This window comes from Impatiens glandulifera, chromosome 3, assembly GCF_907164915.1.
Source record: "Impatiens glandulifera chromosome 3, dImpGla2.1, whole genome shotgun sequence".
Classification (NCBI taxonomy): Eukaryota; Viridiplantae; Streptophyta; class Magnoliopsida; order Ericales; family Balsaminaceae; genus Impatiens; species Impatiens glandulifera.
This window is the reverse complement of record NC_061864.1, coordinates 25799321-25815670: the sequence shown is the minus strand read 5'-3', so window position 1 is coordinate 25815670 and position 16350 is coordinate 25799321. Positions and strand designations below refer to the sequence as shown.

The 16350-nt window shown below is 31.2% G+C and overlaps 1 protein-coding gene across 1 annotated transcript; it reads right to left on the bottom strand.

Annotated features, from left to right (window-relative positions):
* Window positions 1-1374: 1374 nt before the first annotated feature.
* On the bottom strand, window positions 1375-8924 carry LOC124930075. The gene is made up of 9 exons (XM_047470441.1): window positions 8851-8924; window positions 8404-8486; window positions 8251-8324; window positions 2792-2986; window positions 2486-2727; window positions 2193-2414; window positions 1999-2116; window positions 1825-1871; window positions 1375-1749 (listed from the first exon to the last, which is right to left on the bottom strand). The coding sequence occupies exons 1-9, from the start codon at window positions 8869-8871 to the stop codon at window positions 1399-1401; spliced, it is 1353 nt and encodes a 450-aa protein (XP_047326397.1). The 5' UTR covers window positions 8872-8924; the 3' UTR covers window positions 1375-1398.
* Between the last annotated feature and the right edge of the window lie 7426 nt (window positions 8925-16350).

The following is a 16350-nucleotide window of genomic DNA, read 5'->3' as shown; positions in this document are numbered from 1 at the left end:
TTACATTAAGGCATATCTGCTTTTACATGAACGTATATATTTTTATATGAATGTTTTAATGATTTTACATGAACCGTTTATATATATTTAATATATAATTATATAAAATATAAAATAAATTCATTTAAATATCTTATAAATAAATTTTAAAATATTTTATTTTACAAATTCATATAAATATCTTAAACAATTGTTTTTTAATATTTTGTTTTATATAGATTTAATATAAATTTAATATATAATTATATAAATTATAAAATAATTAAAAAATTATTTAAATATATCTTACAAATAATTTTCAAAATATGTTGTTATATATATATATATATATATATATATATATATATTATAATTATATAAATTATGAAATAATCTGTACAAATTAATTTAAATATATCACAAATAAATTTAATTATATAGATTACAAAATTATTAATATGTTATAACACAAAAAAATAATTAATAAAATTAATTTAAATCTCATAAATTTATTTATAATTATGTTTTTATATTTTTATATGTAAATATATAAATTATAACATAATTAATACAAATTAATTTAAATACAGCGGAAATAAAATTATAAATATGTTTTTATATATAATTATAACTAAAACATATTAATTATTTACCGTGATGGAGTAAAGTGAAGTGAAACCAGCTTCACTTAATAATGCTTTGTGATGTAAAACGTTCACTTCTATCCTTTGCGTTGCGCTTTTCAGACTTGGTTTTACATTAATCACTAGTAAAAACGCGCTCATTAAGGAGGGCATAAACTCTCGGAGAAAATCGTTGTGTCTTCGGTGAAAGACCTCACCGAGGGCCATAAACGCCCTCGCAAATTCTCGGTGATGAATCCCTCCGTGAAAAAAAGGATCTTTGTGAGGGCATAAGCATCCCTCGGAGATAAGTGTCAATGAGAGCCTTTTAATGCTCTCAATTATAATTATAAATCATTAACAAGAGCTTTCACATTGCTCTCGGATATTTTTTTATTAACGAGAGCTTTCAAAGGCTTTCAGATATCTTTATAAATAATTAACGTGAGCAATAACTTATTGCTCTCGGCTATATTTTTTTTAAATAAAACGATTGAAAATTAAATAATCCCTATTTAAACCAAATAATACCTATTTCAACCAAACAATTTCAGCCAGCAATCATACACAAATTTCATATACCAAAATTCTATTAATCTGAACAACAATTATCCAATTTAAATCCCAATACATCCAAAATACATTCATCCAAATTAAATCCATATTCATCCAAAATACAATCATTCAACCTAAATCCCAATTCATCCAAAAAATTGATCAAAATATTGAAAGATAAACATAAATCCCAATTCATCCAAAATATCGGTCAAAATATTGAGAGATAAAAGCAAGTCTATCATATACCAGACTCATCCGGAGGTGGAGTTGGAGGAAATCTCACCAACAACGTCGGCAACTCCGTCAACTGTATTTCCATTTGACTTTGTTTTTCTTTTTGTATTTCCATTTGTCTTTCCAACTCTTCTCTTTTCGAAGTCTCCTCTTGTAATTTAGTACACAACTGCTCGTAATCTTGCTCCTTCCAATGCGAGTTACTTCCACCACGCAAATCTCCTCTAAACTGGGTGGGTCTCACCCCGGATCCCATTCCAATCACACTCCCGTGCCTTTGTCGTCTAAAAAGGTTCTCAGTCAGCTCGTAATTGGACATATCGGGATTTCTCTCTAGCGTTTGGCGCATCGCATCCTACAAAATGAAACAAAAGTTGATTAAATAATTTTAACTTTAATAAGTAAAATATTAATAATTAAATACACTTACAATTTTCTCTTGTACATGGGGATCCACCACACGAGTAGAGTCATCATCTGTTCTTTTTTTACTGTGTGTCTCGTAGAAAAGATCAATATGTGATGGCGCCTTCCCCGTAGTCCTCTCCTATGATTATATATTAATGTTAATTATCATAATATAGTTAACATATATTATAATGACCCATGAATAATATAAATATACTTACCATTTTTGCTGTCACTTGAGAGAATGACACACTCCCCGCATGATGTGTCAATTGAAGATTCTTCCTATTTTGCGAATTCCGCTCACTCCTTACCTATTTTTTAAAACATCAAATAATACTTAATTACATTATAAACAAGAATGTATAAGTTTAATTTTTAATGATTTACCCGAAAATCGTCTCGGAGAAAGTGACGATCCAAAATGTAATTCCAATCATCTTCCGTATATCCAATTGGTTTGTGCGCTCTAATAGCTGCTAGATCCCCATTATGAGTTTTAACATTAATCCGATTGATATTACATCGATACCTACCCCAAACCACCTTAACATGTTTCATTATATATTTCCGATAATAATCAATATGTTCCGGCAATGCCTTAAAATGATTCTGCAAAAACACGAGATTAATTATTATTATGTATTAGAGAATGATTAATACAATAAGATATTAACACTTACCGTTACTGACTTCCAAAGATGCTCTATGTCGTTGGAGCTCAAGTCTGACCAATGCAGCAAACGATGTGATATCACAGTTGGGTCCTGAACAACGATCCCAATATGTCTGGACCATGTTTTGCTGTTGTTGCAACACACTCTCCCATTTGGCGAGAATTCTATTGTTATTTTCTCACCCGAGCTCAACTTTGAGAGGGCCGTGTTCTTATTTTTGCCCCGACCCTTTTTCTTTGATGTAGATCCTACAAAAATATTATACAAAATTAGTAAATAAATTTTTATGTATTCAAATATTATAACTTATACCTTCAGGCTGGGAGAATGATGTCGGCATCATCTCAACCTCCGGTAATGTCGGATCTACATGGTCGGGTGTGTCATCTGGCTCATTAGAACCACCCACCTCGAGGAGATCGGTGTTCCTCTGGAGATCGGTGTTCTTCTGAAGATCGTCGAGATGCCTAGACATGCCCCCATTATGTTTATGCTTTGGTGTCATCTCTGTTAAAAAAAAAGATGTTACATTATTTTAACTAATTAAATTAAAATAAAATACAATGAAACCTTCATTAGATATTCGATTAACATGGGTTTATTGTTGTCACAATTTTCCAACCAGGCATTGATGCCATATCTGTAACGTAGAACACTTGTTTCGCTTGACTTGCTAAGATAAACGGTTCATGATTCTAATTTTTCAAAGTGCGGTTCACATTAACACTTATAAAACCATATTTGTCTATTTTTATTCCCGATCTCCCGTATGGACATCAAATCATTTGCATTTAAAAAGAATCACTCATCTTTAACTAAAGTAATCAACTTCTATAATGTCCGTCAATACTCCGTAGTAGGACAATGTTTCGGTATCATTGTTACCCAATACAGCAACACCACTGTTTTGAATTGTTAAACATTCATCGTGTCTCTCAATGTTGAATTTGTAGCTATTAATTCGACATGACACGAATTTCTTCGCATAACAAGTATGACCACTTCCTAATATTCCTAGATCCTTAGAGAAATATTTTCTCAAGTTGAGAAACCTAGTTAGAGATAATTAGATTAGTTTACTTATAATGTAATACAATAAAATTATATATATAACATTATTGTAACTCACTCTTGTCTTGAAATAGGCTACGTAACGTCTATCACGTTTATCAATTGGTATGGAATGATTATCATATTCTCGGTTGAACTCACTGCATATCAATTTGAATGATAATCGGACAATCCATGCATGTAAATTGAAAGATAAATATACAAGTAATATTCTGAGAATTTACTTGTAAATAGTTCTGCCTCACAGTTCTTTGATAAGTATGAATGAGCTATCTCTTGATCATCCGGTTCGTACGTGTAACTAATTCTTTTTGATAACTTTTCCAAACATATAAATACAGATAGAGTTGAATCTCGCACTGAAGTACATGGAGGATCTTAATCTTCTAAATATCTCGCACATAAGCTAATACTTTCATTCACTAGATAACTATCACTAATTGAACCTTCGGGAAAATTTTTATTTCTAATATAATTCTTCAATGTACCCATATACTGCTCAATATGATACATCCATCGATAGTGTACGGGTCCTCCAAGAAAGCCTCGAACGCCAGATGTATGGGCAAATGAACCATTATGTCGAAAAAAAATGGCGGAAATATTTTTTCAAACTTGCATAGCGTTATAACAATATCAAGTTGAAGTTGGTCCAAGTCATGTGTATTCAAAGACTTACAACATAATAACCGAAAAAACTTCGATAGATTCACAACTGCTTCGTAAACATCTTCCGGAAATAAGCCACGTGTTGTTAAAGGAGAAGATATTCTAATATGATATGACAATCGTGACTCTTTAAACCCCGAATCTTCTTTTCATCAAGTCAAACACATCCCAATATTTAATTTTTCAAAATTCACAGAATTTTTTCTTTTAATTAAGAGAAAATGCATATGGGGCAGCAAGACATTAGAGAACTTCATTGACCTCAACGGGATGTAAAGAGTGTTTTATGCCCATCAATTGTAAATCTTTCCGAATCTTCAGTCCATCTTTCGTCTTCTCTTTCACATCCATCATTGTTCTGACAATGTTATCACAAATATTTTTCTTAATATGCATGACATCTAGATTATGTCTCAACAATAAACTTTTCCAGTATGGTAAAATACATAATAAAGACAATTTGTTTCAATTATCTCCTCGCACATCATGACGGATTTTCGATTTTTTTGAACTTAAAACGTCTATTAAACTCTGAGCTTACATGTAGGCTTCCGTACCTGATAATAGTGAAGGGGCCATTCGATATTCGGTATTACCGTCAAACGCTTCACGTTCTTTACGAAATCTATGGTTAGGGAGCAGAAAACGCCTATGACACATATAACACTCTTTCTGATAATTGGTCAATCTCATTGAAGCAGTACCAATATTACAACATGGACACACAAATTTCCCCTTAGTACTCCAACCGGATAGATTTGCATATGCAGGGAAGTCGTTAATAGTCCATAACAATGCAACATGCATGTTAAAATAATTTGAAGTGGATGCATCAAAAGTTCGAGCACTTGTATGCCATAAAGCCTGCAATTCCTCAATTAACGGTTGTAAAAAATATCAATCGCATCACCAAGACTCTTAGGACCGGGAATCAACATGGATAATATGAAATTACTTGAGTCCATGCATATCGTCGGTGGTACATTGTAAGGTATTAGAACAAGCGACCAAATGTTGTACGATTGTTTTCCATTAACAAATGGTTGAAGTCCATCACTAGCCAAACAACAAAGTTTTACGTTTTGGGCTCTATAGAGAAATCGATGTAGTGTTCATCAAACGACTTCCAAGTCATAGAATATGCGGGATGCCTCAAAAATTCGTCGTCTATTCAACTATCTTTGTGCCATCTCATTAGTGAGCTATTTTTTAAAACATGTATAACCTTTGCAGCCTTGATGTCAATGTGAAATAACATAGCACCTTAGCTGGGATGTGTTTTCCATTCGGTTTTTTCCGAACTACAGTATTTGACTTATCAATCTTCCATCTCGAGGTGTCACACACCTTACAACGTTGTAGATCATTATCCTGCTTACGATAAAGCATACAATTATTATTACAGACGTCGATCTTTTCATATGTAAGACCGATATCTGTAATAAATTTTTTACACTCATAATAAGAATTAGGTAAATGAGAATTTACTGGTACAATCTCATCTTTGAGCAAATTTAGCAATAGATCGAATGATGTATTTGTCCATTGACCAACATTCTTAATATGAAACAACTTCAATAATGTGGAAGCCTTTGAAATTCGAGAACCTTCATACAAAGGCTGATTTGAATCATCCAACAATTTGTAGAATGTTTTATCATCATCAATTGGATCTTCAGAACTATAGTGTTGAATGTTGGGATACAAATCATTGAGAATATCTTCTATATATTGGTCATCAACATCATTATCAACAATATCATCAACTGTATTATCTTCTTCTATGATATTCTCGTTAACATTGTCTTCGTTATTTGATTCGTCATCAACATCATCAACGTCATCATCAACAATATTAGTTGTGGAGCTCCTTTCACCGTGAAAACACCAAAAATCGTAGTTCATTCTTATACCGTGTATAATTAGATGTGTTTTGACAACATTAACACTCATAGTTTCGATTTGCACATTTAACGCAAGGACAATCAATATTTTCCCTTCTAGTATAGTATTGAGCAAAGTTTAGGAATTCATCAACGCCTTCATATAATGTGGATGATCTCGACGTAGAAGAATCCAACTTTTATCCGGAATTTCCATTTTCTAACGTCGATCAAATTTCTTAACACCAAACTTGGGTTATATTGAAAAGAGTATTAGAAATTAATTAATCTTAATCATTTGAAATGTTTAGATATTAAGAATTATTAAGAGAGTAAAACAATTTATAAACTAAATAAAGTATTTATAGAGAATGAAATAAAAATCATTTAACGCATCAATAATGTCAATATCGTGTTACTAGAAAATATACATCTTATATAGTCCATGTAACACTCAAATAAATAACATCATATCAGATTTATTAATATTTAATGAAGTCATACATGCATATCTAATGTAAATCTCTAAATCAATGTAAATCGAGTAGGCAGACAAACATATATCTAATGAAGGCAGACAAACATCAATGTTCATAGTAAAAAGTGATTAGCTGAAGGAATAGAAAGAAAAAAACCTGGAATTGGCAAGAATAAGAGCAAAAGGTGATTAGCTGATGAAATCAGATCAAAGAATGCAACAGCAAAATCCAACAACAAAGATAGACTCAAATTTTAATCAACTATAATGTGAACCAATTTCACTTTATCAATGAACCTCTTTTAGGATATAAACTACCTAAACAGCAGCATCATTTGATCATATTTCTATTAAACAACATATAAACTACCTAAACAGCAGCATCATTTCATCATATTTTCATTTACAAACATATAAACTACCTAAACAGAAGCATCATTTGATCATATTTCCATTAAACAACATATAAACTACCTAAACATCAACATCATTTCATCATATTTCCATTAAACAACATATAAACTACCTAAACAGTAACATCATTTTATCATATTTCCATTAAACAACATATAAACTACCTAAACAACAACATTATTTCATCATATTTCCAATAAACAACATATAAACTACCTAAACAGCAACATTATTTCATCATATTTCCATTAAACAACATATAAACTACCTAAACAGCAACATCATCTCATCATATTTCCATTAAACAACACCATAAAAAATGCATAGAAAGTCAAATTGACGGTCAATCTAGCCAATCTAGTCAAATTGAAAACCTAAAATACTTCATTATGCAAGATTTTCTAGGTGGATTTGAATTGTGCCAATAATATATTTACAATACAAAATGACAGCCCTCAAATTGAAAACCTAAGTCATAATAGTTGAACTAATTAATCAAACTTCATATGTATCAACATTAGCGCATAATACATAAATGAAAGTTACAAAATAAACATTAGCGCATAATACAGAAATGAAAGTTACAAAAAAAACCGTAGTTTTCATAAGACGAATTAATGAAAACTGAAGGCTGAAGATACCTAGAGAATGTTCAGCAATAGAGGATAGAGCAATAGACTGAAACGCCAGACAAACGGAGCGTACGGATGGATCTGTGGGGTTCTGTGGAGAAAATCGGGCGAAGGCAGAAGAGAGAGAAATAAAAAGAAAGAGGAAGAAAGAAAGGAAGCGGGCCACGGCAGGGTTAATTAAAGAATCTCACCGAGGGCGAAAGGCGGGCCCTCGGAAATAAAGTCTTTCAGCGAGGATAACTACAGCCCTCGATGACCTAGTTATATATTCGCGAGGGAAAACGAATGTTCTCGGTTAAAATTAAATTTCCGAGAGCATCTAACCCCTCGCGGTGACTTTCCTCGGTAATTAAACCTTTTCTACTAGTGAATTAAGCAGATTTAATAATAAAATAATAATGTTACATTTTGATTGGTCCGACCGAAATGTAACCGTGATAATAATATCTTATAATATAATATTAATACTAGAGTTACACTATTCTATAAGTGATTGAGTATGGAATATTAGTTTAATCCAAATAAACCAGATAAAACAAACCATTACTTTCTAGCATTTTAAATATGATATTTGACCAAATCATTTTCTAATAACTACACATGACAGAAACAGAAACCACCAACCTGGAGTCTTTATTTGACATTCATCACATTTCCATTCTTTTGGTACTTCCATTATGACTTTCTCCATGCAATACCTAAAAGAAATGCAAGAACAATGATTTTGTAATGTACAACCAAGTAGAAATTTTCATTCAACTCTAGTAGTGATCTTACATATGTTCAGAAACACCACAGGAAAAGCAATGAACTAGCAATTCCTTAAAGCCTTCAACCCCACACATCTGGCATACACAATCCTGCAAATCAGAAAGAAAATAAGCCTTTCTTCAATCATCTAACATGCATGTCCTTATAGTTACAGATAATGTTGGTACTTCTAATGGCAGTTGCATAATCCTTAGATAAATCAGAATGGTGAAAGTCTGATTTCGTTTTGTTAATAACGATTCAATCAACAGATCCAGATAATTTTTAATCAGGGCTAATCATGCATATATATGAATCGCAAAGAAAGAAGTATTGCAATGTAATGATCAGGTCTACTCTATGAAACCTTGAAGGAAACCAACCAACCAACAAACCCTATGTATAAGGGTTGTAAATGAAGGCAGATGCGAAGGATTTTAGAGCTTTTTGAGGAGAAGGTTTAGAGGGTTTTACCTGGTTGATACTCTGCGCCATTTGCGGGAGGATTGTCGCCGATTCGTTGATGGAACAAGAACAGAAGAGACGGGTGGGGTCCGACCTACTCAAAATCAGGTTCTTGATAAGGCCCACCCAATAGGGCCGACAGTACCCTAATTCCAAAAAGTTGAAAAAGAAAAAAAAAATCACATCAATCCAGGAAGGCAGGAACTGCCAAAATAAAAGGTATTAAAAGCATCTTAATTTATTTATTCTTAATCTATTTTATTTCAATTGTTTAAATAATATATATAATAAAAATTCAATTCAAATTAAAAAATAAACAACTTTTATTATTCAATCTTTTATAAATATTTTCATAATAATCAATTGTATTCATACTTCATTTATTAGTTAAAATACTTAGTTATTAAACTAAAACCCGACAAACATGTAACTGTCATAATTACATAATAATGAATTGAAATAAATTTAAATCGTATATTATTCATAATGCCTGATAATAACCATCTAATAAGTTATTAAATGCGTAAAAAGAATGATTGTAGTACAAAAACATAAATATCAATGTGTCATATTAACCATTCAACTCATTAATTTGAAACATATATTTAAGTTTGTGGATACTTTCAAAAAGAAAATTGATTTAAAATTATTCTAGATGGTTGTAAATATTAAGGATATATCTTATAAATGGTGGTGGAGGTTCCCTTCTTTGAAAGAATGTTCTCATTTCCAAATACGACATTCGCGACTACAAGTGGATGCCCCTATGTTGGAGAACATATAAGAGAAGAAGTTTGTGGGAACACATTATCATATCGTGACAGACTCTCCATCTCCTTTTAAACTTCTTGGTGGATAAAGGTAATAAAGTTGACTTTTGGATTTTGGAACGACCCTTAGCTCTAAACTGGAAAATTAATGGTTTCTTTTAGGGATATTTTATGCTCTCCAATAAAAATATAGATAGAGTGGCAGATTGCTTCAGACTCATCTCTGGAAATCGTGATTAAAAAATTCTTTTAAACGCAAACTTTCTCATGAAAAAGAGGGAATACTATCTAGACTTATTGTCTCACTTGCACATATTTGCATTCATTTAAAGACGGATGACAAATTTATTCTAAACGAATCTCCTTATTTCAAGGCTAGCACCATTTATCATGCAACTCTTCTAGAGACCCCAACTCATTTTCCTTAAAAAGATGTGTAGGAAACTAAAACCTTTTTTAGAATATCTCATTTTACTTGGAAAGCAATTCACAGGTCTCACTACTATTAAGTTTCAAAAATAAAGAATGCACATATCTAGTAGGTGTTGTATTTGCGAAAGATGTGAAAAAATCATTAATCACATCTTTTTCTCTTTGTGTTTTTGCAAGAGACATGTGGGTCCTTTTGCATAGTTTGCTCAATATTGAATGAGATGTACTTCCCAAAGTTTTTGACTTTTGGGAGAAATTGATCAGTTAGGGTAAGAGAAATAATATTGCGGATGGCTGAAAATACATCCCCTCATCTAGTGGTGGACGATCTGAAAATAAAAATAAAAGAATCTTTCAAGAGAGAAGTTTTGGCACCAAAAGAATTAAAGGATTTATGCTCTATATATTTGCTTCTATTCGGAAGAGAGATTTTTCTTTTTCTTTTTTTTTGTACAGGATGAGATTTTTTCTGACTTTATCGACGTCTAGCTCATAATTTTGTCTTTTGTTTTGTTTTTTAATTTTTTTTCCCTCATTTGTAATCAATTGAATGTTCCTTATGCTTTTTTTTTAGTTCACATTTTAAAAAAAAAAAGTATTATATATATATTTGTAATTTATAAATATTATTTCTATATTTTTGTATATATTTATATACCGAAATTTTGAAAAACTCGTACCGATATCGTATCATATCGATAATTTCGGTATCAATATTATATTTACTAATTTGTTTGATATAGCAAAAAAATCAATATTTTTAAATTCTGCGATACAATATTTTAATAAACCAAAAATATCAATAATTTTCTCACCGCATTTATACAATTATGTTTAATTATTGCTTGTTTTAAAAAAAATATAATTTTATATTTATCTTATTTGAAAATATATTTGTATCTAAACTATAAATATACATTTTTGAATATATTTTTAATTTTTTTTTACAAAATATACGCTGCAGAATTAATATATATAGACTTTTTTATATTAATTACATTAAAGTTTTTCATTTTTATTATAATATATTTTACAACTCATTTTATAATATACTTTGTAATATTAACATCAACTTAAAGTAAACTCCTAAAATTTAATCTAAATATTTAATTTTACGAATTTACAAATAAATAACTATTTTAATTGTAAACTTTCAATTTTGAGGACAATGTTTCACATTCCCAAATCATGCATTAACTCAATTACAAAAAACAATCAATTTAAAGTATAGAAAGTTAAAAAATAACCAACTATAACTAGCCGATTCAGTCCTAATAGATAACAAAAATAAGTTTAATTCACCAATCAAACTTCCAATCTTCTGCATCTGGAAACAAAACCAATAAATACATTAGAATTCATGTATAGTTAATCAATAAAATGCAACATATTAATCTATAATATTTTAATTTTATCTTAAAAGCATCCTAGTGAGAAACTTCACATTAAAAGTTATTCTAAACTACTTCAATTAAAATATACTAATGCCAAATTAAACCAATGCATCTCCCCCAATCAACAAAAAAAAAAAAAAAAAATTTAATTGAAAAGATACAAACAACTTACCTTTTATCATTGTGATGAACTTGGAAGATTCTGACTCATGAGAATCTTAGAATTATGCAATGCCTCAACAAGGTCTCGAAGCACATCAATCTGTGTTTGCAAACTCCCCTTTTCTTTAGTTTCAATCTGTTGTTGTAAATCCTGCACTTTAATTGCATCGCGCTGTTTTTCGAGTTCTTCTTTCAGTTTTGCAATTTCTTCATCTTTCTCATCACTTTTCAATTGTAAATCTTCCACTGACTTCTTCATTCTCAAGACTTCTAAATTATTTTTGCTCGTGGACGAGCCTTGGTCTAACATACGTTTCTTACCCACATACCCCAAACCTAAAACACGACCATTTGTGGGTCCACCGGCTGCTTCAACCCATATTTCTTCTTCTGATTTCTTTTCATTTACTACGGTTTCTTGTGTTTTATAGAGTTCTTTAAATGATTTCTGCACACACAACCAAAAATTAATTGTAGAATTAATATAAGCCACTATTTCATAAGGAAAAAGAGAACATTACAACTCTAAGCTCTTTATATTACTATTAGTGTTACAATAAATGAATTCACAGAATTGATTTGTATGATGACAAATTATTAAAAAATCATTCTACATCTATACACAATCAAGGTAATTACACATGTCACTTTACAATGTATACTAGTTGTATTTTAAGATAATCACAACAATGATAAATATCAACAATAGTAGAGATGAATGATGTTAATAAACATACAAAACAGACTGGTTAATTTTAAATATCAACAATAGTAAAGTGAGTTTAATTAAAAAAGATAGCAAATTAATGAGTTTAATTTGTAACATACCGCTACTTTTGCAGCCATGTCCCCGCTCCAACTCCCATCTTTCTTTTTATGAGTTCTAGTGAATAATTCCAGCATGGTTGGTGGTCTTCCAAGTTCCATGGTCTAAAACAAATACCAAACCAATGGTTAACAATTTCAATGATCTGAAAATTAATATTTCAGATGTTAATAAGTGCAGCATCAAACTTTTATTTGGTGTATTACTAACCAATCTCCGTCGATGTTCGTTTGCGTTTATTGACCCTCCACAATATGAAGCCCCACCATCGATTTTATACTTTTGTCTGTGACCCTAAGCTTTGTTGCATTTTTTAATGTACTTATGATCATCAAAATTAATTTTCATTACCGCCCAGTCTTCTACGGTTACATGTGAGGGCCTTTTCAAAAGCTTTTTGGCACGAGTCACAAAATTTCGAATCTTTGCACTAGCTTTTTTCTTAAACATCTTGTTCACATCACCCTCCGTTGTGGGATTCCAATGAAAGATTTCCTAAAATAATTAACTTAAGTAAATTATAAAATTTAACATGCAATTACTAACTACACTAAAATTCATAATAGTCAATTTTAACTTACTACGAAGTGGGCCCACCACGAGTCTTTTATTTGTTGAGGGATTTGGTTCCAGTTTAGAAAAGGTCCCCTCCAATATCTGGTGACAATACTGTTGATTTCTTTTGTAATGTCTGGTTCGAAACTACATAAATAGAGTAAAATATGTATGGAATTGAAAATAAAAAGTATTTTATATCAATCATATACGTGCAATAGTCAAAAAGAAAATACTCACTTGTCCCCCTCGATCCCAATAAATATTTTTGAGTTTGTAGTTTGAAGTTGAATTTCACCATCATCCATTACAACATTTTCTTCAGATAGAGGTTGTGATTGTGGTTGGGTTAGATGGTGGTCGTCAAAAGTTATTGAAGATGGGGTAATAGTTGGTACGTTGGTGGTTTGGTTACCAATTTTCGTATGAAAAAACTTTGATATTAATGGTTGGAAACTTGGTTGAATGTTAGTGGAAGTATTGTTCGACTGACAAACTGATGAAGAACGATTGGGGGTACTAGTCGAAGATGGTCTACTATTCGATTTTGATGCTTGTTTGGGTGTGCTGTTCAAAACTCTCATGCTTGTTGCAATCTTTCTCGATTTCCTCCATTGTACGTGTTCTATCCCTATTTCATCCTACAATAGTTAAACATAATAATCATTATCGAAAAAAATTTATGAATATGTAACGGAAATCTTTTTTTGATGAGTTCTAGTGAAGCTTTCCAAGACTTTCGTTGATCTTCCAAGTTCCATTGTTTAAAAATAATTAAAACAAATAAAATGTTGGTGTCAATGTTTAACGAGTACTATAAATTTGAAATAATAAATTATTACTCACCATTCTCCGACGATGTTCTTTTAAGTTAATTGAGCCTCCACGATAGGTAGCTCCTTTGTTTGTCGTGTGCCGAGTACTTTTAGCCTTTCTGCACTTATCTATATACTTTGGATCACCAAATTTTATTTTCATTATATCCCAATCTTCAACGGTAACGTGTGATGGCCGTTTATTATGTTCTTTTGCCCTTGAGACAAAATTCCGTATCTTAGCAGCAACTTTTTTATTAAAAAGTTTATGTACATCTGCCTCGTATATTGTATCCCACTCGAAACGTTCCTATAATCAATCATCGAACTTAATTATACCATTACTGTACAATATTCATTAATGATATGCCTATGAAACTTAAATTTAATCAAACCTTGAAATAACACCACCACATATCTTTAACATTCTGAGGGAATTGATTCCAATTTAGGTAATGTCCCCTCCATAGTGAAGTGACGATTTTGTTTATAGGACGAGTAATGTCTGGATCAAAACTACATAAATACAAGAAAACAAATATGTGGTATAATTAGTTAAGCGATCATAAAGATTGCAAAAGTTAACTTATATATGTAAGAAAATAAATCCCTAACTAGTACTCACTACTTCCCATCAGGCACAACACGTATTTTTGGCTCATTAGGAATCGGGGGAACAACATTAGCGCTTTGTATCGGAGTATTCTCAACATCATCCATTTCGTCTCCATCAATCATAGGTTGCGATGGTGATGAAAACAATATATTTTGTTGAACATTAGAAGATAGTTGGGGCGTAAATTGTGTATCATCAGTTTGAAAAGCTGATTGAAAGCTAGGTTGGTTTGCACATGAAGAATTCTCCCTTTCACAAAGGATATCTTTGTTGGTTCTCCTCTAAAACAGTTAAAACAAATAATTATACATCATTCTATTATAACATGTACTCATTTCAAATAAATAGGCAATGCAACAAGATACATACATCATTATCATCATCATCAACATCAACCGATTCATCCCCTGTATGTTTTCGTTTTCTCGCAGAGACTTTAAGCATCGTGTTCCTTCAAATAAACAATGCCATGATAATTAAACTGTAGAATTATTCATTTAAAAAAAAAATTCCCAATCGCAAATCAATTAATCCTATATGAATCTTGAAACTTCCCCTAAGACAATAGATGGAAAAAAGAACAAGCATCATATAAGACATATTCAATGATTAACATAAATTACATATCATCAAGTTAAGCCTTAAGAGATCATTCCACCTCCATGAACCCCACTTCATTTAAGGTGCTTTGGGTGAAAACTAAACCTGAGACCAACATTCTTTACACTTGAACTAGATTGGGCGGGTTAATCATTCATACTATGTTAACTCAAAAGGAAGTAATTCATGACAAGTGAATATGATTAACATCTTGAATTAAAGCAAACAAAAATTTCTTTAACAGTGGGGGATATTGACAACTCTAAAGGTGATGGAGTTCATATCTTAAAGTAGATTTAAGCAATTTGAGATCCTTGATCTGATATATAGTTTCACAGATATACTGAAATTCCACAATTAGACAATTCTTTTGATTTACTATAAGTAAAGAATGCATGTAATTAGCAACAACTTATAACTTATTGTGTTGAGGCATATGAATGTGGAAGCATAATAGAGAATTACCAAGGACGCTCAACTAGACTTTCATCGATGTCCTTCCCAGTCAAATGATCTGCATAAAAAGAAAAAATACCCTGAATTATAAATTGGTTCTATATAATCTAGAAACTTGATTTAGATTATTGAAAAGAATTATAGAAGTTCTAGGATAAAAGACATTTTTACCTTCTTGTCATTTTATAATCTAACTGAAAAATGAATTATTTGGGTAAAAGACACCTAATGATCAAACAAATTCTTTTAAGAAATAAAGGGTATTTAATAAATGTTTTGAATGACAAAGGGATTGATGAATACAGAAGCCCTAATTGATAGAAACAGAAAACCACCTTGAATCTTTGTGTGACATTCTTCACAGTGCCATTCTTTTGGCACCTCCATTGTTACTTCCACCATGCAATACCTAAAAGAAATGAAAGAACCGTGATATAGTAATCTATTATCATGTTCTGTTATTATCAAAGAGATGAGGCAGAAGAAATTTGCATATCTGTAAAAAGACTTGATATAACAGAGTGATCTAAACTTGCATATGCTGGTGAGAATCGCAGAGAGAACAAATAACAAGACATTCTTTATACCCTTCATTCCCACATATCTCACAGCATGCATAATCCTCCTCCTGTGCATGTGAAAAATAAACAAATTTCAATGTTGATGAATAATGAATGACATGAACTCTTTTTTGTTCCAATAGTTGTTGAAAAAGGCCGCCGTTGTATCTGTTAAGAAATAAGATAAGATAATTAGGGTTTTACCTGGTTCATCTTCATCCGGACAACACTTTGTGAAGAAGACGATTGAAATCAGAAAGAAAAGAAGATGAACAGTCGGCTCTCTCTTTCTTTATAGTTAGTTTCTATGAGTCTTCAAATAT

Coding starts and splice junctions, on each gene's coding strand:
- LOC124930075 (XM_047470441.1), bottom strand. CDS start 8,871: ATGGCGCAGAGTATCAACCAG. Junction 2,728..2,791: donor ATCATTCTCCCAGCCTGAAG/GTATAAGTTATA, acceptor ATATTTTTGTAG/GATCTACATCAAAGAAAAAG. Junction 1,872..1,998: donor TATATTTATATTATTCATGG/GTCATTATAATA, acceptor AAAAAAGAACAG/ATGATGACTCTACTCGTGTG.